We start from the raw sequence: 23,179 nt of genomic DNA, 5'->3' as shown, positions 1-23,179 counted from the left end.
TTTTAAACAAAAGACAAAAAAAAACATAAAAATAAAGTTCATTAGGTCAAATTTCGTTGTTACACAATATTGCTTGGAATTTATTTGTTTTATGTAAATGCGATAAAAAAATGAATTGAATGAATAAGATTTGGGGATTACGAGATAGGGAATCGAAAGTTGCTGTAATAAATCTGTACTAAAGTATATTGGTTGACCCAATTTCTATGATTTAATGAAGAAAAAAGGCATTTTTGTCACGAAGTCACATATTTAATTTCAATTAATTGGCGTGAAAAATTTTTGAAAATAAATTTTTTTCTAGAATTTTTAAAAAATTAAAATTTTTAAATTTAAATTAGAATTAAAAAAAATTCTAGAAAATTAAAAAAATTAAATTTAGAAAACTAAATAGTGAAAATATTTAATTAAAATTTCTGAAAAATTAAACACCTATTTTTTTATTTTAAAAACTAGACGCAGAAAAAAATTAAAATTTCTGAAAAATTAAATAGTTTTTTTTTTATGTGAAAAACTAGACGTTCATTAACTAAAAAAAATTGTAAAAAAATGATTTATAAAATTGAAATAATTTTTTTTTAAACACATAAAATTTGTTACCAAGCATTAAGTATAAAATAAAATTTCTTTTCATATAGAAAAATAAAATAAATTGAACCCTTTCATAAAAAAAATATTTTATTTCGATTTAAATCAATTTTGGGTCTTTTGTAATAAAATTTTATTGATTTTGAATTAGTCTTTCTAAATAGAATAGAAAAGATTCTCGGATTAAATTACAATCAAAACGCTTTTAGAAGATTATTCAGATTTTTTTAATGGACTCCTTATCACGTTTCTACTGATTTTATGACACTCCCTACTTATGATTACTAATTTTTTTTTTTTTGCAAAAAATAGGAAAGGAAAAGTAATAAAATAATTTGCAAACCATCCAAAATGTATTAAGGCGGAAGAGGTAATAAAAAACTTTTTTATAGCAGTTATTAATTGACATGCGAAAAATGTTTAATGGCAATCTGTTGATAAAATTAGAATTTTTATTTATTTTTTGTCTGTTTACTCAAGTTTACTTTTCATGTTCTAGGTCACTTTTTCGATCTTTTCATTTAATTTGGATAAAAGCCCTAAACTAGGTCAAATTTGCCTTTTTATTAATGAATATCTTCTCATCAAGTCAAAAGTGATCATTGTTGTAGCGATATGAGGTGCGGTTGCTCAACGATGTTGTCTGCTTGATTGTTTGAGACACGAGAAGAAAAGATTTAATAACAACGGAAAAAAATAAAGAGTTGACGGAAATCGTCACACCCTCATTTTATTTATAATTTCTTTTTTTATATATATTTATTTATTATTTGCATGTCAAAAACCGCTAACTCATCTATCTATCTACCGACCTTGAGCATAATGAAATTCACAGATGTCAATAAACGTGTCGAAGAGTACGCGTTAATGTTTCATTTCACGAATCAGATGTTTCTTTAAAAAAAATATTTAACAATGGCTCATAATTTTTGATGATAATTGATTCATAAAATATATAAAAATTTAAATTATAATTGTGTTATGAAAGTTATTGTTGTTGCTGTTTGTTGTCTGAGGTTGCGTTTAAGCAGTCACTTAGGAAGAAGTGAATACGCCTAGACGTCAAAAATAATTTAAATACAATAAATGCGTGTGTGTGTCATAAAAAATTGTTCCTGACTGGAAGTGCCAAGAAGATGAACAACGTAAAAAAACGTAAATTTGGCACTGCTTTACGATTTTTGTCAGTGGCGTGTAATTAAAAGGGCATTAAAGGGCAGAGATACTTTTTTTGTACAGAATCATTTAAATTTCTATTTTTTGTTTAAAAATATTTTTCATAGTCAAAAATTCTGAACAATCCTAAAGACATGAAAGTGCTCTTTCAATAAAAAATTGTGTTTTTTTATTATCTTTTCTTAAAAAATTTAACTAAATTACTTCTTTATTAATTAAGTGTGTTTTTGTTGTTGAATTGTATTTATTTTGAGAGATAAGTTTAAATCATAAGTTTTAAATAGAACTTGTGTTTTTTTAACGCTTCGGACTCCTAATCGCAGGACTAACCGAAGTTAGTACACGTTTTTTTTACTCAAAAAGCAACTTTTCGTTCATCATCAGCTTTATTTTATACAAATTTCCACTGCTTTTGTTTCTTTGGTCAATGAGTGTATTATTTGAATCGATTGCCTCTCAAACAACTTAGCGATCTTCAATAATAAAATTTTTTTTTTCTTTCAAGTTACAAATTTATCGAGTTTTTGCGCAAAGAACTTGTCTAGATAATTTTCATATTGAACGCAATATAATTTCTGAAAGCGGGTTTCCCATGAGAAGTCCTTGCACTTATTAACTAGTATTTTGTTGTATATTAGTTATTTTTGCCGTCGTTTCCACAAATCTCCCTCTTGGTTAATATTCGTATATAAGGAGATTTTTTCCATTTATAAATTTCTTTTCATAAGTTTCAATGATAAGTTTCAGTTTTGGATAAATATTTAATTGATTTAATTGCTGAACCTCCTTATTGTAAATGATTTACTGTTCAAAAGTTTTCGCATTTCAATTTCGGGTATAAATTTACTTTTGCTCCTGTGCCCTTTAATAAAAATTTTAATAGTTACGCCACTGCTTTTAACTTTATAAATCATGCGACGTGATTGAATGTTGATCTTTAAAAATAATTCTTTGTTTTGCGGAAATCTGGTTAAAAGTCACTTGCAACAATAAAAATATCAGTTTCATAGCTTTTTAAAATAGAGTTGTAAAAATTGCAATAAAAGTTCTTCCTTGTATGAAGTAATCCAGAACACAGTTTTTGACCTGTTTGACCATCAACTTTTATCGCGAGACGCTCTAACGACTTTAGCAGAAACAAAAAAATAAATATTTCAATTTCTAATTATTTTTGTTTCTCGTTGCCCATAAACGACAGAACTATGGCAAAGAATTATTATGCAGGCCTGCAATTGGCGCCAACATGTGTTCCATACCCAAATTTAGTGTCAAGCCATCGCGTCAACGCTTGATTTGCTCACAAAATGACGTAATTTCCAAATCATTCATCATTATATTTATTATAGCTTTCAACATATTTCGTGTCATTTGTTGTTCTAAAGCACTTTATATAGCAAAAAAGTCGTCATAAAATGCAAATTATGTTTGTGGTTGTTCACTGGTTTTACGACTCTTGTATTATTTAATCGATGATGAACTGAACACAAATTAACATAGATTATTGTATTTTTGGACCGTAAATGGTTTTATGACAAGTACAGGAAACACAAACAATTAAAACTTGTGAATGCTCGTGCGGTGTGACCTAACGCGATAAAGACACCAAAAAATTTACTTACACATGTCCCAGTTCGTGGGCGATGGTAAAAGCAGCTGACAATCCGTTATCTTGTATGATGGCACACGACTTGGGCTTGCACATTGTACCTAATTCAGCTAATCCTAGAGTATCACATTTCGTTTGGTTTGGAGAGCGACAAATTTGTTCACTGAAAAAAAAAATTAAAATTTATCGAAAAACTTTTATTTTATTAAGAGTTAAAGTACTTACCGCGTTAACAGTATTGCTGTGTCATGTCGAAAACTATACTTTTCCTTTAGTCTACAAAAGTCAACTAGCATTGCAGACGCAGAGACGCCTGAAAAAATACGGGAAAAATATTTATGAGTTGCGGCATGTCTTTGTGATTTATGTGTTTTTGACGCAAATATCTTCTTCCAGTGGGATAAAAATGCGTTTTAATTTTGGTGATTGATGATTTTTTTTTGTATTCCTTAGAATCACTTAAACTAATCTGCATTTTAGATAAAAAGCTTCAAGGTTAAGCCTACATTATATGGACCAGAATATTAAAAGACCTACACTTTGCTCTAAAAGTATCAACTAACTAATTCTACTTTTTATGAGTCAGTAGCGTAATGAAAAATTTTCATAGAAACTAAAACAGGCTCTTACGAAAATTTCATACAAACATCACTGCTTTAACAAATTATCTAGAAATGTAAGTTTGAGTAAGCAATGAGTCGTAAAAGTATCGCGTTAGTTGTAAGTATAATAATTCTCATCATATTTATGATTATCAAAGCAATAAAATATTATTAATATTATTTCAATTATCATCATGTGAGTGGATGTGCGTTTGTTTATTATTACACTAACTTCTTACATAAGAATCCCGTATCAATTAACCGACGCGCTGATGATCGTGGGATGGTGTTTGTCAATTTCTCAACGAGTAAGATGACAAGTTCAATTTTTATTTTGTTATTGATATCTAAGGTTGAATTAGCAAAGGTAAGTTATGAGTTATAGTCATTTTAAGATTAAGTCTTTAATATTTTTCAGGAGAAATTCTAAAACAAATGAGGCAAGAAAAACTTTGAAGAGAGAAGTCGTAAACTCTCCAGCAAATTGCATACGATGGTAAAACTTCTACTTCTCAATTTCCGCAATTTCATTTTTTTTTTAAACTTGTGAGTAATTTAGGCTTCATATTATTATATTTCACTTTGGCAGGGATTTCGGGGGCACATATGACTTTTATCTTTTCATATTGGTTTTGTTTACAATTTTATTTATTTACTGTGTTGATTTTTGTAAATGAGTTTTTTCTAAAATGCTCACAAATATCTTGTGTCGACAATTCCAATTTCAAGTTCAAATTTAATCGCATGTACTGCACTTTTCACTTTTGAGCCTATTTCTTCCTTTTCACAATATTTTGCCTAAACTACTAGCTCAAAATTCATGAAATTTATTTAATTAAATATTCGCTCCTACTTTGACTTCACTTCTTTTCTTTTCAAATTATCATTGTATGTGTAGCACAGAATATGCTACCAAAAAATACTATTACTAACTTGTGCAGGGTTGTTAAACTTATTTTCTAACAGGTTTTAGACATAGACTGAAAGAAGTTTCGTCATTTCGAGTTCATTAGTAATTTGTTTCATTTCACAAGAAAATTCTAATTTTCAAGATAAGTTTTCATATTTTCACCTTCACAATAGTTATTTAATAATTTTTTTTCCATAATTACTTTCTTCTTTATGTTATTTTTTTAAATTTTTTTAAATTTTTTTTTTCTTACCCTTGTTTCTTGAATTATTATTTTTAATAAAATTAATTTTAACTTCATTTCTTTTCATTACAAAACTATGAGCTTTATTTTTGTTAAACTAATATTAGAACTTACATCATTCAATGACCGTAAAAAAAGAACTTTTTATGACGATGATGTAAGATGACTTGTGTACCTTTTTCCAATGAATGAAAGAAACCTAAACTTGACCCTTTTGTATGAATAAATTTTATTGATTAAGATACCGATGAAGAATTGATTTATTGAGTTGTTTGAAAACATAAAAAAGCTCATGTTTCAATTGAATTTTTTTTTTGTATTGTCAAGCATTAAAAAAAATTCAAATTGTCAATAAATTCGACATAAAAATATTTTTGTGAGTGATAAGAATCGTTAGTCATGCTGCAAGTTTTTAACGGAGGCTATTGTTCTTGTCATTTACCGCTGTTTTATTGCACGAATTTTTACAATTTTATTTTTTTTTTATTAATTTTGTATTTCAATATAAAACGAAATAATTTTATCGCGCGTCATTGTATTTGAATACGAAATTATTTGAAAATTTGTTAGTGAGACAAACAAAAGAGCAACAAAGATGTTTATCTCTTTTTACGGTATTTGTTCATACGTTAAAAGAAGTTGCAAGAAGACAAATTTTTTGGAATAAGTGGGACGAATTGTGTTTGAGCGAAACTTACCTCTTCCCTCTGAAAAACTGTGTCTCACTACTAGATCGTCATTTAAGTTAACAATGTGCACTACGGCGACATGGATTATGTTACCAATACTTTCGTCAGCGTAAATACTTGAAACCTGCGGGATTTTGAAGGTAAGTATTTTTTCAATTAGGTAGGATGGAAAAGGAAACTTACAGTGGACATTAAAGTCAATACATATTCTTTTAAATTTTCACCATGCTGCTCTTGCATTTTCTTATCTACAGCTACTAATACTTCAATGGTATATTCATGATTAATTGGTTTTCCTAATGTAGATGCGCTCCGTTTGTTGCGCGAATGTGCTTCTATGACATCATCCATCATAGTTGGGGAATCGGTGGTTGTAGTATGGCCACTTTGGGTTTCATTGTACAAATCGGAATCTGAAAGAAGAATCAAATTAAAAATCATCAACTCTGGGATCAGGTAAGAATTTAACTTCAACTTAAACTAGACCGTTAAAAGCCATCACTCAATAAAAAAATTATAATAGTTATTGACATATTTGCGCTTTCTTGCTCTCGTCTCTCGAATAATTATCCGTTTCATGTCGAAGCAAATGAATGTCACACATGCTAGCTCACGTACTTCAGAAGTTGTTTATTACCCTCCATTCATTTATTCGTTAATCAGATTTTCTTGTCTCCCGATCTGATCAGCGCGGTAATAAGTGCCATGATTAATGTCTTTTATCTGTGAATGGCGTGCCTTTACTCAATTACGTCTTGTTCTTTTACTGCAGCAGAAACGACCACGGATTAAGCGCAAAAAAATATTCATACAAATTAACTTGACAAAATGCTCAAAAGCACTTGAACATTTAAATCCTGATTTAAAACAAAATATTTTTTTTTCATAAGGTGTCAAGAGATAATAATCAACAAATAATAATTTTTGCTGCAATCTCTTGACTTGATCAGATACAAAGTAACTACAAGTATGTTTACACGAGTCGAAAAAAAAAATTATTCAAGGAAGGGATTGGTTAATCAAAAAAATTATGAAAATAATTTGTGTAACTGTTCTCTTTGACATCCAAAATCTCTGATGATTCAAAAAAGATATCAATATCAGATTAATTGCTTCATTCAGATCCATTGAATTCATTCATCATTTGTGTGAAAAAAAAAACCGAAGAATTCCTGAATGAACCGAAAATCGAACAATAAATGTCATTGACTCAGAAAAATCGAACGATGAGCATTCACACGCTTTTGTGAGTTCCATACAAGGCGACGTCAATCGTCGTTAGAAGCTGTAGTAATTAAAATTAACAGTGAAAAAAGACCATTTTAGTAGTAATATAGTAAAAATTGAACAAATATTTACTTTAACTCAACTCAAGCTCAGATGTTTGACGTGATTTTTTTGCTGCTGTTATTTTTCTATATTTATCGTTTCAATTTTTTTCTGCCTCTTCTTTTATGAACTACTAACTAATCGGCGGCAAAGTGACTTAGTTGTTCAAGAAAATGATTAGTTCTGTGATTTTTTTTTCGTATTTGCAGTCGTCATTTACGTGTCAAGATAAATATTTGAGATAAAAACGCAGTGTTCGCTAGACTTTTTGTCGTTTTACTCTTTTTTTTGTGATAAAAGAGCTGGTTAGCAAGGCGAACTTTTGTTTGAAGGTGCATTCAAGACAAAAAAATTGAAAAGCCTTGACGACAGGATTTCGTGCAGAAAGCTTGAGCGCATTTTAATTTTGTAAGGTAAGATAATTTGAATTCAAAACTATATTTATGTTCCTTAATTATTTTTTCATTGCATGAGTTTTTTTTCAGATTTTTAGTATTAAGAGGCAAATAAATGCCCGATCTTGAATCTGACACTTCTTTCAGTGAGAAATCTCTAAATTCTTCAAGATCTATAATGCCATTCGTATAACCTAAAAGCAACATTCTTTTGTGCTCCAAATAAGGACAATCGCATAAAGTGTGCTCTGCTGTTTCTTCTGCTGAGTGACAGATTCTGCAATCTGTTGAATCCCTATAACCCATTGTACTTATTAATTTATTTAATCTTCCATGTCCGATTAGGAAAGCAACTATGACTTTGATTTGAGTAATATTCATGTTGATCAGCTCTCTAGTTCTTGTCAAAGATCTGTTTGGTACAAAACTATATACAAGTTCATACAGCCTCTTTTCTTCGAGTTACCAGTAACGCCTAAAATTACACGAACTATCACTTAACCATTGTTGACGTACTCATTCAACTCATAAATATGCCATTTATCCGCTGTAAGTTTTTGCGCGAAAAGCGCTTTTAAAATAAATCCCAAGAAATTCCCTCATTTTTGACTCTTGTCGTCATTCTTATCAAGTTTTCTCTATTCACAGTCGATGCAATGGATTATACCAAGAACCCATTTGGTGTTAATAACACTATTCAACATTTGTGCTCCCATCCTCGTCGCCAAAATGTTATGTCGGAGAATCGCCGGAGAAATAAAACACGTCTTGTTCGTTCGATGTGTGAAGAGTAAAAGAGGACGAGTCCGCTAGAGAACGGTGCTTTTATAGCCGCCGCTCTCTAGCGGAAGACACTTTGACAGAAGGAAGATATTTGTGGGTTAGGCTATTTCAGGACATTACACTCACCATCAATAAGACTATAATACGCCAATTGCCATCCTGTTGAGTATTACATTTTACGATCATCGAATCTTCATTTGATAAGTCATTCGACAATTTGTTAAAAAAATGTCGCTTAATGAGGTTTTATCAATTTTAAAAACTGACATTGAACTGACAGACAGACAGCACGGACAGACACTGCAAAAGATCATTAATTTTTTTTTTCAAAAATATTTAAATATCGAACAATCACAACTGAAAAAGTAAATTTATAGAAGAAAACCTTCACATAATTACACAAATTTAACGAGTTCTGTAGACATTCGAACAATCGATTGCTTGGAGTAAACATCCAATAAGTTTATACTACGTGACTTCATGATGCCGTAATGTCTGTCATTTTCGTTTTTGGTTATGAAGAATTCGTACGATATTTTAAACATTTATTTACATTTTTTTCTGTCATTTTTTCCAGAGCAGATGTGATTTGCGATATTACGATTTTTGTGCCATACAAATGTCAGTTAAAATAAATTTCTGTAATTTTTTGTGCGAATTGGGACCACCGAAAAACTGCTTTGAGTCTCAAAAAAAAAGTTCAATTGACTCTAATTACTCTTCCTACATGTCTGACCTGATAAAATTCATTTAAAAAAATTCACAAAGCAATGCACAAGTTATGTGCATATAAGCGCCTCCCAGTAAATTAATTTATTACCGTCAGTCAATTCGCTTATCGAAATTGATAATCTTTATTATTTTTTCGCATACTTTATGCAAATAAATTGAAACATTATTTTTCATTGCCACAACTGATATACCGTTCAACTTGCGTTTCTCATGCTTTTGCTCATGAGTCGGCCTGTAAAATGGTGTTACAGATACTGTTACATTACTTGGCATGAAAAATCTCCTCCTCCCAGTTTGAGATGCTTTGATTAATTTCTCTTTGCGAGTTCTTTGCGATTCTTGGCTCAGCTAAAATCGACGCGACGGAGGTCATTGATGATGATAAAATATTGCACAGGACACACACATTGCGCACAGTTGTTCTTGAAGACTGAATCAATGCAAAATGATTTACGATCAATTCGAATTGATAGCAGCGAAACATTAAAAAAAAGTATAAAACAAAAAACGTGACACACCAGGATTCCTTTTTTTTATTTAATTGTGTCTAAAATGACAATTTTGTCTCTTTTTATTATCGGTTCAACGCAATTAAAAGAATCGTGAACAAAAATTTATTGCCTTCAAGTCATGAATATTCCTGCCTGATTTTTTTCAAAGCTCTTTTCAGACTATAAATAGTTGATCAAGTGACCGAAACGAACACAAGTGGCTTCGATTCCAGTTTGTTTGGTCGTAAAAACTTTCAAAATAAGACATTAGCTAAAATGCTAAAATTGATTTTTATTGCTGTCCTAATTAGTCAAATAGCGTGCGAAGAAAAATATGGACCTGAAGAAGGTTCTGTAGAAATAACTACAGCTGCGAATGGTGAAGTAACAGCCCAAAAAGCTACCGAAGCTCCTACAGAACCTCCAAAAGTGTCAAATGGTCCAGCGACAAATGATCAGAACAGAAGGAAGCCTGGAGGATTGTTTAGATGGATCCCATACTTATTTGCTAGAAAAGCTTATAAAACTGGACAATCGCTGGCAAGTGCAATTGCGTCAAGATATGAATGAAAAAGTTGGCCCAGAGATGGGTGCGCCTAATTGACCACCTACTTTTACAAAATATCATAAAAGTATCATTTATTTATAAATTAAATAATTTCTTCATATTTTTTTTTTGTCTTGATGTTAAATATAAATTTACCTAGTTGACGTATAGTAGACAAATACAAACCCTATAACTAAACATTATTTTTAAAAAAATGCTAAAAGGGCTTTAAATACATTATATGTGCCTTTCTGTGTGGATGGATAAATCTTTGGTACACGCAGCAGATACGCAATAAATTAAAATATTATAATTTCATCATCTCCGATCATCAACAACATGGATATTTAAACATAATCGTGTGTGTGCTGTTTTCTTCTCTTTTATTATTTATAGATGCACTTTTATATGCATTTTATGGGATTTTGTAATAATTTTATCTCATAACATAATGTTTATCCCGCAATGCGTTCGATGCATTACGTTTTGAGTTTTGAACATATGTTGCGATATGGCCAGCGAAACGAGTAAAAGAGAAGAAGAAGGTTTACCGCGATGTCCGTCGAAACCGAGTGAAGTATTAATTAAAAGTAACGGAATGCGGAAAAAGAGGATGTTTGTCTACGATAAAATGTTTCAATTTAGAATTTTGTTGTAGGTTTATCGTAAATTATTTTTTATAAGTCTTAAACTAAAAGATGATGAAGTGAATTTGATACATTGAAAAGTAAGGTTTGGAATTTGAGTCTTTAATTAAAATGTTAAGATTTTTTTTCATAAACTTAAAATTATAAAGAAATTTAAAAACAAAGAAGCTTCGAAATTCTAAAACAAGGCGAGAAAAATTTAAGACAAGATTTTGAAGGAGCTTCAAAGTATTAAATTGGAACAGTTAACAAGCTGAAACTTTGTGAATTGGAAGAAATCTTTTCAAATGAAATTAGTGCAAAGTTTGAAGTCGCTAGCTTCATCTTTTACTAAACGACCTTGAAACGTCCTTGACTTTTAAATGCTGTTTTGGAATGAAAAATTAACGAAAAAAACTTTCATTCGAGTCTTCGAACAATTTCGAGAGTATCAACTCTCAGAAAGCTGCAAAAAAACCTCAAAAGAGTGACTGAACTGATCTCGAAAATCTGTGACAAAAAGTATCAGTCTCAAAAATTAAAGTCAAAAAATTTCAACTAATCTATAAGTTTTTAACTCAATGATACCTTAACTTCTTCTTCTTTGCTTTCTCCTGAATTTTTCGTCTTAAAACTAGTTAATTTATTTCTCAATCAATAATAATACTCAAATATTATTTATGAGGTTAGCATTTTGTTGGAAGGAACGAAGTCTTCTTTTTGGTTCTTGTCTTTGTATTTGTTCTTCTTCAGTGAGCCCGTTAAGTTGCCTTCTTTTCTGCATTTGTTTCAGCCATGTCTTTTTTGGAGCTCCTCTTCGGCGTATTGGCGGAATTTCCATATTAATCGAACTCCTTATCATTACTTAAAATTTCTCTTCAATTATATTTTGAATCAGTTTTGACAAGGAGTCCATCAGGATCTTAGAAGAATTACATTATGGCTGCAATAACAAATTTGGTCATATCCAATAATCCAAACCAAGCACATTTAAAATTTTTCACACCTCAAACTCGTTACTCGTACTTTAATTCTCCAATTTGACACATTCCGTGGTGCGAAAATATTTGTCTAACCACTCACGTTATTAAATAATAACTCGTGTCGTGTTTCATAACTTTTTACACAAATTCATTCATGTGAATGGAGGAAATGCGTCAAACTGTCTACCGATCATCGTATATCGAACGTCATTGATCAAAATCTTTTTAAAACCAAAATAATTCAGTTTCTGGCAAATAAAACTTGCCCAGAAAAAAATATATTTGATTTGTGTAACAACTCGACATAATTATGATTGTATGAAAAATATGCAAAAAAAAAGTGTTTAAAATTAATCACCGAGCAAGAAAAAACCTTGTTTGTGAAGTGGACAGGCGCAAAACAAATTAGAATCCAGTTTCATGTTCGAGTGATCTTAACAACTTCCCACACTCGCTTCGCGAAACGGCGACTCATTACTCAATACTTGCGAGCAAATCAGATACAATTGGACAGTAGTTGCTGAGATTTTTTTTTCGCTTCGCTCTCTTGCATAAAATTACAGAAATATTTATTATTCTTGTGACAGTTTTGACTGATTGAGACTTATTTCGAACACACAGAGAATTGATTGCGAGCGATTATGTTCTTTACATGTAACTCTTCATGAATGGAGTGTGGGATGTGGCTGTATAGAGCACGTTCTAATTGTAAGACACGTAGAAATGAAAAAAAAAATTATTAAATAATAAAGCGTGTGACCTCTGGTCAAACAACGAATTATGAAACATGAGGTTTGGCGATAAGAGGAGACGCATGGTTAAAATTAGAATTTTAACTTCTTATCAAGTTTTTGGGTTTTTATTAATTAATGTTTAATATTAGTCAAAAAGGGTGCCATAAATTAATTATTTTATCACGAAAAGAGGATTTATGTGAATTTTTTTTCCTATTCCTATTCCTTTTCCTATTTTTTTTTTGAAATTTAATTTTGTTTAATTTAATAATTATTTTTTTTAAATACAAAAATTTAAAATAAGTTGATTTTTTTTTTATAATAAGTTTTTTAAAATAAAGGATCCATAAAAAAAATTATTAAATAATTTTTTTAAATTAAATTATAAAATTAAATTTATAGAATTTTTTTTAAATTAATTATTTTATCACGAAAAGACGATTTATTTATTTTTTTTTGTTTTTTAGCCCCTTTAAAATTTTTCTGATAATTATTTATTATTTTTTTTTAAATCGGTAAAAATTATTTTATAATTTTAATTTAATTTAATTTAATTTAATTTTTTTATTTTAATTTAATTTTTAAAAATATTTTTTTAAATTTATTTTTCGAGATATTTGTTAAAATTTTCAATTTAAATTTTTTTTAAATAAATATTTAAAAATTATTTTTTTGTAATTTTTTTAGTTTATCTACTCCATGAAATTTAAAATTTTAATTACTGAGTGGCTTTTAATTTTAAAACATAATTTAAATTAAAAAAAAAAACATTTAAAAAAAACTCACCTAAAATTGCTTCAAGATCGCACGGCAAAGTTTCTTCACCATCTATGGCACTATTTGACTTACTTCTAGAAGGAAGACGATGAATCGCATGCAAAATATTGACCTTTTTATTGGTATATTCTTCAAGCGGACGAATAGTGAAGACTCCATGTGATGATTTAATGGTTCCTTTCTGAAAAAAAAGAAAAATTAAAAAAAAAATGAGAAAAACTTGTAATTGTAACAAAATTTTAGGGTAATGACTTTTAAATAGTTCCAAGAAAATTTAATAAAAATCTAATGCTTTTCCATTCAAATAAATAAAACATTCAAAAACCACCGAACTGAGTGAGAAAATGAAATCCAGAACAATTTTTCGTGTAAATAAACGATTTCAATGTCGGCCAACTATCTTGTGCTAAAAACCTCTTTGCCAAAAAAAAAACTTTATGTAATTCAATTGTTGTGATGAAAGATGAGGTTAACAGGGTCAAGTCAAGCCACAATCATCGCATGTCTCTTTTTTTCATTCAGTCAAGTTACAATCAATCACTTTTCTCCAATTTATGTTACATTGCTGCTGCTGCGAGAACGGAATCTGTCATTAGATCATAAGTTATGATTTATTGCGAGAGTTGATTGAAATGGTCGAACGGAGTCTATGTCAAGGTCTTTGTTCAAGTGAGTATCGAAAAAAAACATATTTTAAGTAGAAAAACATGAAAAATAATTAGTGGAGGCGCGCACTATTGACAGGTGAGTTTATTTTAGAGCAAAAAAGTAATTTTTTAATTGATTTAAAATGTGATAAAAATTATTTTTGGATTGCTTAAAATTCATGTTTAGAAAACAAAAATATTTTGCGAGTTATGGAAAAATTAAATCTTAATTTTTTTGAAATTTTTGAAAAAAAATTATAAGAAATTTATAAAATTTAAATATTATAAATATTAATATTATAAAAAAAATAATTTAATCTAACATTTAAAAAATAAATAAAAATTAAATTTTTGAAATAATTTTAATTAATTTATTTAAATATTTTTATTTAAAAATAATTTAAAATTTTAAATAAATAATTTTAAAATAATAAAAAAATAATTTTTAAAATCAGTTTTAATTTTTAAAAATAATTTAAAAAATTTTAAAAAAATATTAAAAAAAAAAAAAAATTTAAAATATTTTCACAAAAAAAAAATTTTTTTTTTTGGTTTATAAAAACTTTAATTTAAAAAATTTTTTTAATTTTAATTTAAAAATATAATTTTAATTAAAATTAAGTTTTTTTTAAATTTAAAAATTTTACTTTGAACTTTGGATCAAAAGTCGAAATTTAAACGAAAGTCAAAAAGTTAAAAAAATAATTTATGCACAACAACATCGATCCATTCATCAAAAAACGTTCAACTTCTACAAATTCTACAACAAATGTCGATATTTAACTGTTAAACATCGATAATGACAGCAATGTCTGCATATTTAAGCGTTGTCTAACAAACAAGCAACAAAATATTCTAACAAAAATTCAATGAACGCTTAAATATTCAAATTGACTTAAAGCGCAAATCATTCATGAAACTACTTTGTTAAACGTGGCTTTTCATTCACAAGTTTTTTTTTATTATGTTCAGGGTTTCTATTTACACCTACGAAGCTTTCGTGAATTAAATTAAAACGTAACATTTTTTTTTATCTAAAATTGCATCCACGCGGTTTTCTCGATATTATGTCTTAATTTAGTAAAAGTGCAGTGCGTGTGCATTCTTTCATGTCAAAAAATATTTTTTTCAACAAAGATTACAAAGTTGCGTGTCATTTAATGAAAATGTTTTCTTGCGTCATTCCGAAAGATAAAGAAAAAAGTTTTTATGCAATAGCTTTTTTTCGGAGACTTTGTGGGAGATTTTAATTCGTGGTGTGTGTTAATTGATGAACAAATGACTGGAGAACGCCTACAACTGACGCACCTTTCGATTATCTTGCGCACCACAATCAAGAAACTGTCCCCTCGGGGGTCTGTCACTCAATTAACTCCTTCGACGAACATTACTGGACAATTGTTATTATGTTGGTTTATTTAACCAGTTTGAGACTAATTTTCTGTAATTATGATTTTTTACTTGTTGAACAATTAATCTTGATGTGATGCGAGTGATGTGTTGATTTTTATCTTAAAGACATGTAATTTGAAGAACATTTTATGTGAAAAATTTAAGTTTTTTAGACGAAAAAAAATTTGCGATAATGATTTTTTTAAATTTATTTTTTTTTAATTTTCTTTATTTTTTTTAAGTATAAATATTTTTAAATTTTTATTTTTAATTTTTTTCAATTTAATTTATTGATTTAATAATTTTAATTTAATTTCAGTGAAAATTATATTTTTTTTAGATTTCAATTTTTTTTTATTTTTTAAGATTAAATCGAGGTTAATTTAATTTATTAATTATAAAAAATAAAGAAAATACTTAAAACTTAAAATTTTGTCATTTTTTTTAAATTTATCAATTTCTGTAAAAATTAAAATTTCAGAAAAATATTTTTAATTAAATTAAATTTTAATTTAATATTTTAAAGAAAAATCGAAAAAAAAAATTAAAATTTAAAACATTTACTCGATTTTTTATTTTTTTTAACTTAATTTATTGATTCAATTATTTTAATTTAACTTCAGTGAAAATTTTATTTTTTTTAGATTTCAATAATTTTTAATTTAATTAATTAATTAAAAAAATATGGAAAATTTTTAAAACTTATAATTTTGTCAAATTTTTAAAAAATTTATCAATTTCTGTCAGAATTACAGATTCAAAAAAATATTAAAAAATAATATTTTTAATTAAATTAAATTTTAATTAAACTTTAATTTAAGATTTTAAAGAAAAATCGAAAAAACTTAAACATTTTTTATTAAGAAAATTATTATTTTAAATTCTTAAGAAATTATTTTAATATAAAACATTTACTCGAATTTTTTTATTAATTTTTTTTCTTAAAAAAATAATTATTTGACTTTAAAAAAAAAATCTTAAATAAACTTTATTAATCATTTAAATTAAATTTTTCTAATTTCAGAAAAATTCCGAAAATTTAAAATTCTTTAATTTTAACTTCAATCCTTGCGTGAGTATCGTGAATTTCTCACAGCATAAAGACGTGTAATTTGCGATAAATTTAATTGTAATGACACCTACAGCATTTATGAACATTTCGAACATGAAGAGCAATAAAATTGAATGATATGCTCTGAGGGAAAATCCTTGAAACCTTCGTTTTCCTGATTTTTTTTTTCAATACACTAACACAGTTTTTTTCTGTTTCCAGGTCACTTTTATTACTATTCTTCTATAGATGGATGTCTGGTGAATGCTCTTGCGAGACGTCTCGATTTGTATTAATTTTTAAATGTGTCGATTTATGGTTCGCGTTTAATTATATGGTGATGACGATGGCAACAACATCAAAAGCTAATCACATATGGCTCTTAAACTGATCCATCAGTGGTTTATGTGCGTTTCATGTGTTCACCATTAAATTTTAGAACAAACGAATCTGCGATGCTGAAGGTCATGCTAATTTTTTTTTTTTAAAAACTTTTAATGTCGTGTCACGCTGGGAGAAACGGCGCGCCATTGATGATCGAAAATTAAAACGAAAGTTGAATATATATTGGAAAAGCATTTAAACGAGGAGATAAGGAAATCGTGTAAAAAGTCTTAAATCAATGCATTTGACAACTTTTAAAGACATTAAGCCCAAATTACATCGCATAACACGCATAGATAAGAGAACTCGAGACAAGCAGTCGTCGACATCGTCGCTGTTTGTCTACAAAAATATCACTTTATGATAATAATATGTAAAACGTGTTGTCGATATAAATTGAATGATTGATTAACTGGTTACGATAATTAATGTATGTAGTCGCACTTTAATGATTTTTTTTTTATTTTTATACATTTTTATTTTTCATCTCGTACCGCTCGGGGCGTTAATGATAATAAAATAAATCGCATTACGTAATACGCGAGTGAGGGAAAAAGTACACAAATTGTGTGTTTTGATAATCTGGATAGCGGATAGAACAAGGCTAGTGGGTCAAATTCATGAATATTTAATGATTTTTTATGATATAAAAAAATAATAACGAGTTTTTTTTATTACCAACTTTTTTTTCGTGTAAACTTTAACATTCAAAGAATAGATTTTATTGAATTTTTATAGTTCTTGTGCAATCATGTTTATTAAAAAAAATTACAATTGTTTTGCTTTGGGGCACGCTTTCTCGGAAAAATGTGTGATTGCTATTGCAGAAGACCCTCAATTTGTCATTCTGATCATAAATTCAATGATCGTTTATTTCTTCGTTGTTCTATCTAGTTATCGAGAATATGGAATACTACAAAAGTTACATCGTGCCAATATTAAATAAATTTTGTAATTTATGATTGAAGGAAAAAAAATGAAACTCGTCGATGGTAAGTTTGAGATAGGTAAGAGCGCATTTTTTAGGTAAGAAAATTTTTGTTTTAGTTATTTTCAGATTTAATCAGATTTGTTCCTAATTTGTTCTCAATTTATTTCAGAGTATTTTAAAACTTCAAAAAGTATGGTTTCTTAAAGTTGATTCTTATCATCAAGATCATGAAAATATCTTTCAATGCAGAGATCTAAGATCTGATTGTAAATATTGTGTTGCATTGAATGTCGGATGAATCATATAAAAAGGTCGGCACTGAAAAGAATCAGCAACGAACATTCAATCAGTAAGCTTTGTAATAATTTCGGTTTCCCTTTTAGTAGAAATGGCCTTAAGAATATCAATTTAAAAAAGATGCCAGATGAGAACATAGCATAGAAACACCTTCTGTCATTCAGCAAACAAACTTTCACATTTTAAAAGGAAGAAAAGTAAGGGATCACAATCATCAAACGAACGTTATAAGAAATATTACAAGCAAAGGAAACCTAGTATTTTTCCACGACTTATGAAAATGCGAAAATCCAACATGACATAATTTGACACCGGAAGGAACATTGAAATCATACCACACATTGATAAAATATTGATCAAAAGTACAACCATCATAATGTTTGTTTACTGCTTTTATAATCAAACCTCGACAATTTGACTCAAACAGTTACCAGGTCAATTTTAACGGATCTCAAAAAAATTAAAAATTTACAATCACGAAACTGGACCTTGTTAGAACTAATTGCAAATGAGAAGGCTTTTATTTTTTTAGAAGTATTTTTTTTTTAGCTAAATGAAAATGAAACTTGGAAAATGCAAGACTTTTGATATATTAAACAAAATACAAAAACAAGAATTGTCTGTCCGAGTAAACATATGGAGCACATTTTAAATTACGAAACGCATTACAAACAGAAAGAAAGATAAAATTGATTCAATAGTACTTCGAAAGAGGGTGTGCTGCGTAAAGAACAATACAATCTTAATAATGTGTCTAAAACTATTATTTTTATTATTTATATTGATCGTTGTTTTGTTTTATTTTTCTTTAAAAAAAATCTGCTACTGTACAAAATTTACTTTAGCATAAAATATGGAAATGTAATGGCAATTCGTTACAAACCATTAATCAAGTCATCGTTAGAATAAATTGATATATTTCGCCTCTTTATTGAGTCACATCTTCATATATGAAAAAAATTTGCTCTTGTGAATATTTAATTATTTAATTGTGACTACAAAGTTGCATCGCTCGACTTCCGACTACATTTATCGCGTCACTTAACCTCCTCGCAACGAGGAAAACAAATATACAAACAACTTTATTAAGAGTGACATCCAATTTGGATGAACAAAAAAACCGTAGAAATCTCAAACATTTCAATTTGCTTGCGGACTCGAGTGCAACTATCCAACGCTTACCACAAATAGTTGAAGAAATTGTTTTGACGTGGTCAATTAAAATGCTTTTACAATCACGGCGTGTTGCTTGAGGAAATCTCATCAGCGAAGAATCACATGCTGTAAACGTTAAAAACTAATTAAAGTACGGAGATTGTACTGCTGTCTTAATTATCGCTTCTTCATTATCTCTCTCTCTCTCAAACATCATTTGAACTACTACGTAAGGTATGTTGACATTACAACACCCATTTCGTGTATAAATTGACTTTGAACTTTTAAAAATACTCATACGAGGAAGACATTAAACATAGAGATGCCGGGTAAATTACTTTAGAACATCATTCACAAGACAATAAACTTCGGATATTTTGTTTATGCGTAAAGGTACTTCTTACTAGATCGCGAAAAAAAATATGTTAGAACAACGGGTGATGAAAAATCTTAATTGACTCTATCGTTAGAGAACATTAAACAGTGCTGATGGAGTACACACCTCTCTTGTTTATATTTGAATCGAACGTAAATTTATCGGCTTATGTCTGTCGATTTGTCTGTTTAGCTAAAAGATCTGAACGGAATCTAAACAAAACATAAAAATTAGACAAAAACTAGGTAAACTGAATTTGAAATGAATTTAAATGCAAAAAATTTTTATGACTGAGTGAAAACAATGAAAAACTGTGTTAATCATCATTTTCCTCCAATTTCGTTAAAACCAGATTTATTCCAATGTAATACAAAGTAAAAGTTCGTTTATTATTTTTCATATTCGAAATTACCGGAAGGGTGCAATATTTTATCAATATAATAGCAAATGAAAATTTCAAAATTTTTTATCTCACTTAATTACATTTTATTAAGCAATTAAAGACACATCTTCCGACTTTCTTCGACAATTAATATTTCAATTCACACCTCATTTTATTTCGCCGCGTGCCAGCGAAAAATCGCACTAATGACCAGACACCAAGTGTGTGGATAAAATATCACGCGTCTAACCTTAAACAATTTTTTTTTCTAAACTTTGTGTTTACGATTAGCAAATTTCAAAATATTTAAAACAAAAAACTGGTCGTTACCTCTGACCTCTAAACTTTTATTTTGAATTTTTTTTATGGATCTAACCTCTTTCATCGACAAGATACACGCCACACGATAAAAAATATGTTTAAATAACAGTAGAATATTATTCAATATCAGGTTCATTATCAGCTTTGTAAGTTTTTTTTCGCTTGTAGTTTTTTGAAATAAAACAGAAAATATGTTAGAAAGGAATGTTTTCGTGTGTGTGTGCGAAACTTGTGTTTTACAATAAGGTAAGAAAAATAACAAATGGACAGGTAATTCGTTTTTTGTTTCTGGCATGGCAACATCGTGGTCGAAAAGAGAATTTACAAATTAATAGGAAAAAGTTGATCTAGCTGATGTTTGTGTTATAGGTAGAGAAGAATGTTGTGTTAATTATCTTTATCATTGAGGTTTGGCAAGGGATGGTCGAGAGATTTATATGCTGTGAAAGAAATTTTGCGAAATATGAAATGAAATATTTGGATTGCTTTATGAAATATCAATATCATAAGTTTTAATGAATTTTATTAATTTATTTTAATTTTAATTAATTTTTATTTTATAAATTTAAATTAATTAATCGAATTAAATTATTTTAAATTGCTAAGCTGCAGAAAAATTTACAAAATTTTTTTTTAGAAATTTAAAACGAATGTGTTAATTTATAAATTTTAATTTAATTTCATTATTTTTATTAATTATTTTTTTTTTATTATTTTGTAATTTAATGTATTTCAAAACAAAATATTTTTTAATTTAAAAACAAAATTTTTAATTTAATTTCATTAAAAATTGAATTAAAGAAACATATCTAAATGATTAATTTTTTTATTTTTTTTTATTATTTTGTAACTTAATGTATTTCAAAACAAAATATTTTTTAAAAGTAAAATTTTAATTAAAAGACAAAATTTAAAAATAAATAAGATTTGACCGATTAAATAAGAAAAACCATAAAATTTTTTAAAAATTGAAAAAAAATTAAAAAAATTTTTTGCTAATTTTGGAGAACTTAAAATGATTTTTTTTTCAAACATTTTTTTTAAATTTTTTTATTTTTTTTAAATTTTTTAGTCACTTTAATAAACTTTGAGGTTATACAAATTTCTATTAACCAGGACTTAAATTTATACAATAAATGACATTAATTAAAGGGAGTTAGTAATCAAAACTAATCATAACATCTTATATATAGAAATAAATTAATAGTAGATTTTTTCTTATTTGACGACATTAAATTCATTATTGGAGTAATTTTTTTTGGTTTCAAAATTAAAACTGTTTTTAAATAAAAATAATTAAATAAAATAATTTTTTTTAATTAATTAATTTTAGAAATGAAAAAGTTTTTATACTTAATGATTAATGTGAAATTATTGACCGTTAATTGTTTTAATTTTTATTTATTCAATTTTTAAATTTTAGAAAAAAAAATAAAAACTTTTCATTCCAAACATAGTAAATTTAATTCCTTTAGGTACTAAAATTTAAAAAAAATTTTCTACTTTGAAATTTTATCATAAATTACGGTTCATTAACCGTTCTCTTGCCTCTCCCTTGATGATCTTACATAAGACAAAATCGTTTTTTTTTTCTAAACACCGGCGTTACTTAATCAAGAAAAAGATCAAAGATTTTTCTAAAACTTAATAAAGTACCAACAATCCAAACCAAGCGATATACAATCGACAGTTTGCCATAATATTCGTTTATTTACTTTACAGCAGAAGAAGAAGAGTACATTTCTGCTTTTTTTAAATACTCTTTTCCGTGCAGCAATATTATGCTTCAACATATAAAATAGTTAATAAATTTTAGAGAAATCTACAGAAAAAAGTGAGTGTATCTGTTTATTAATATATTACAAGTTGTATATATGTTTAAAAATATATATCTTTCTACACAACACTTTTTAATCGATATCGCGGTCTTTTTCTGTATTCCCATTTCAGAATTATTACATAAAAAACTTTTTTTTTTCGCACAGAACTAGCAACAATAATAGTACCGAAGAAAGAAATAGAAGCGTCCAATGGTCTGGACATTAAAATATTATCTTGATGTTAAACATGAGTGTGTACAATCGCAACAAGAACAAGGTGCATGTATGAAAGTATGTTAATAATACGCAAAAAATAGTTGATGATGATTATTATTAAAAACTATAAATTAAAAATGAAAAAATTGTACAAAAGATTTATTGCAGTCGTATAACATGTTTTCGTAAATGAACATCGTATATAATCGAAAAAAGAGTGTGTGAGTGCAAAAAAGGAAGGTTTCTGAACTCTTCACCAACGATGGTGTGTCGTCGTCGTTTTTTCGCGTATATATGGATAAAATTATCAATTAACACTTCATCGTTTTTTTTTGTTGAGATGTTTGGTGGGAATTGCTTGATTAAATATTACTCCAAGCGAGTTCATGTTATGTGGTATGTGAGTGAATGAAGTGATGATGAAATGACAAATGTTTACAATCATATTAATTGCATTTTTTTGCGGAGGTTTTATTTGGTTTTTGCAACAAAGTTTGTAATTAGTGTTATAAATGCTGCTCCAAAAAAAGTTAAGTTGGTCTGTTAAGGTAATTATTTTTTATGGAAAAAAAATTAACAAATAATTTTTGCAAGGATTAAAAAAATATTTTTAGGTCACTTTAAAGCCTCTATGTGCTTAAAACAATCCTAAAAGATTTTTTTTAAAGAAATTATGAAAAAAATTATATTAAGGATTTTATTTTGAGAATTAAATTTGAAAATATTTTACAATATGAAAAAAAAATTTTTTTCTTCAAAAAAAAAAATAAATAAAAAATAATTAAAATTGCAAGTTTTTAAAACGTGTTAAAGTAATAATTTTTTTTAAATTATTATAAAAAATTTAAAAAAAAATTATAAGAAGTAATAAATTTTTTTAAATTTTTTAAAAAATCGTAAAAGAATATTCATTTTTGCTTTCGACGTTAATTTTTGATCAGGGCTGTAAAACTTTTTAAATCAAAACCATTTGACTTATGACTTAAGCTTGAATA

At 27.6% G+C, this 23,179-nt stretch overlaps 1 protein-coding gene across 1 annotated transcript in view; it reads right to left on the bottom strand.

Moving 5' to 3' along the window:
- Positions 1–23,179, bottom strand: part of LOC134830615 (A disintegrin and metalloproteinase with thrombospondin motifs 15) — a 106,599-nt gene that overhangs the window by 12,526 nt on the left and 70,894 nt on the right. Inside the window, exons 6-10 of the mRNA XM_063844160.1 lie at positions 13,222–13,393; positions 5,999–6,228; positions 5,825–5,939; positions 3,596–3,683; positions 3,384–3,533 (exon numbers count right to left, since the gene is read on the bottom strand). Coding sequence (XP_063700230.1) covers positions 3,384–3,533; positions 3,596–3,683; positions 5,825–5,939; positions 5,999–6,228; positions 13,222–13,393 — 755 coding nt within the window. The remainder of the gene's footprint in view (positions 1–3,383; positions 3,534–3,595; positions 3,684–5,824; positions 5,940–5,998; positions 6,229–13,221; positions 13,394–23,179) is intronic.

The sequence above is a fragment of the Culicoides brevitarsis genome, chromosome 1 (genome assembly GCF_036172545.1).
Source record: "Culicoides brevitarsis isolate CSIRO-B50_1 chromosome 1, AGI_CSIRO_Cbre_v1, whole genome shotgun sequence".
Lineage (NCBI taxonomy): Eukaryota > Metazoa > Arthropoda > Insecta > Diptera > Ceratopogonidae > Culicoides > Culicoides brevitarsis.
The sequence above is the reverse complement of the archived record's forward strand: the minus strand, read 5'-3'. Positions and strand labels throughout refer to the sequence as shown.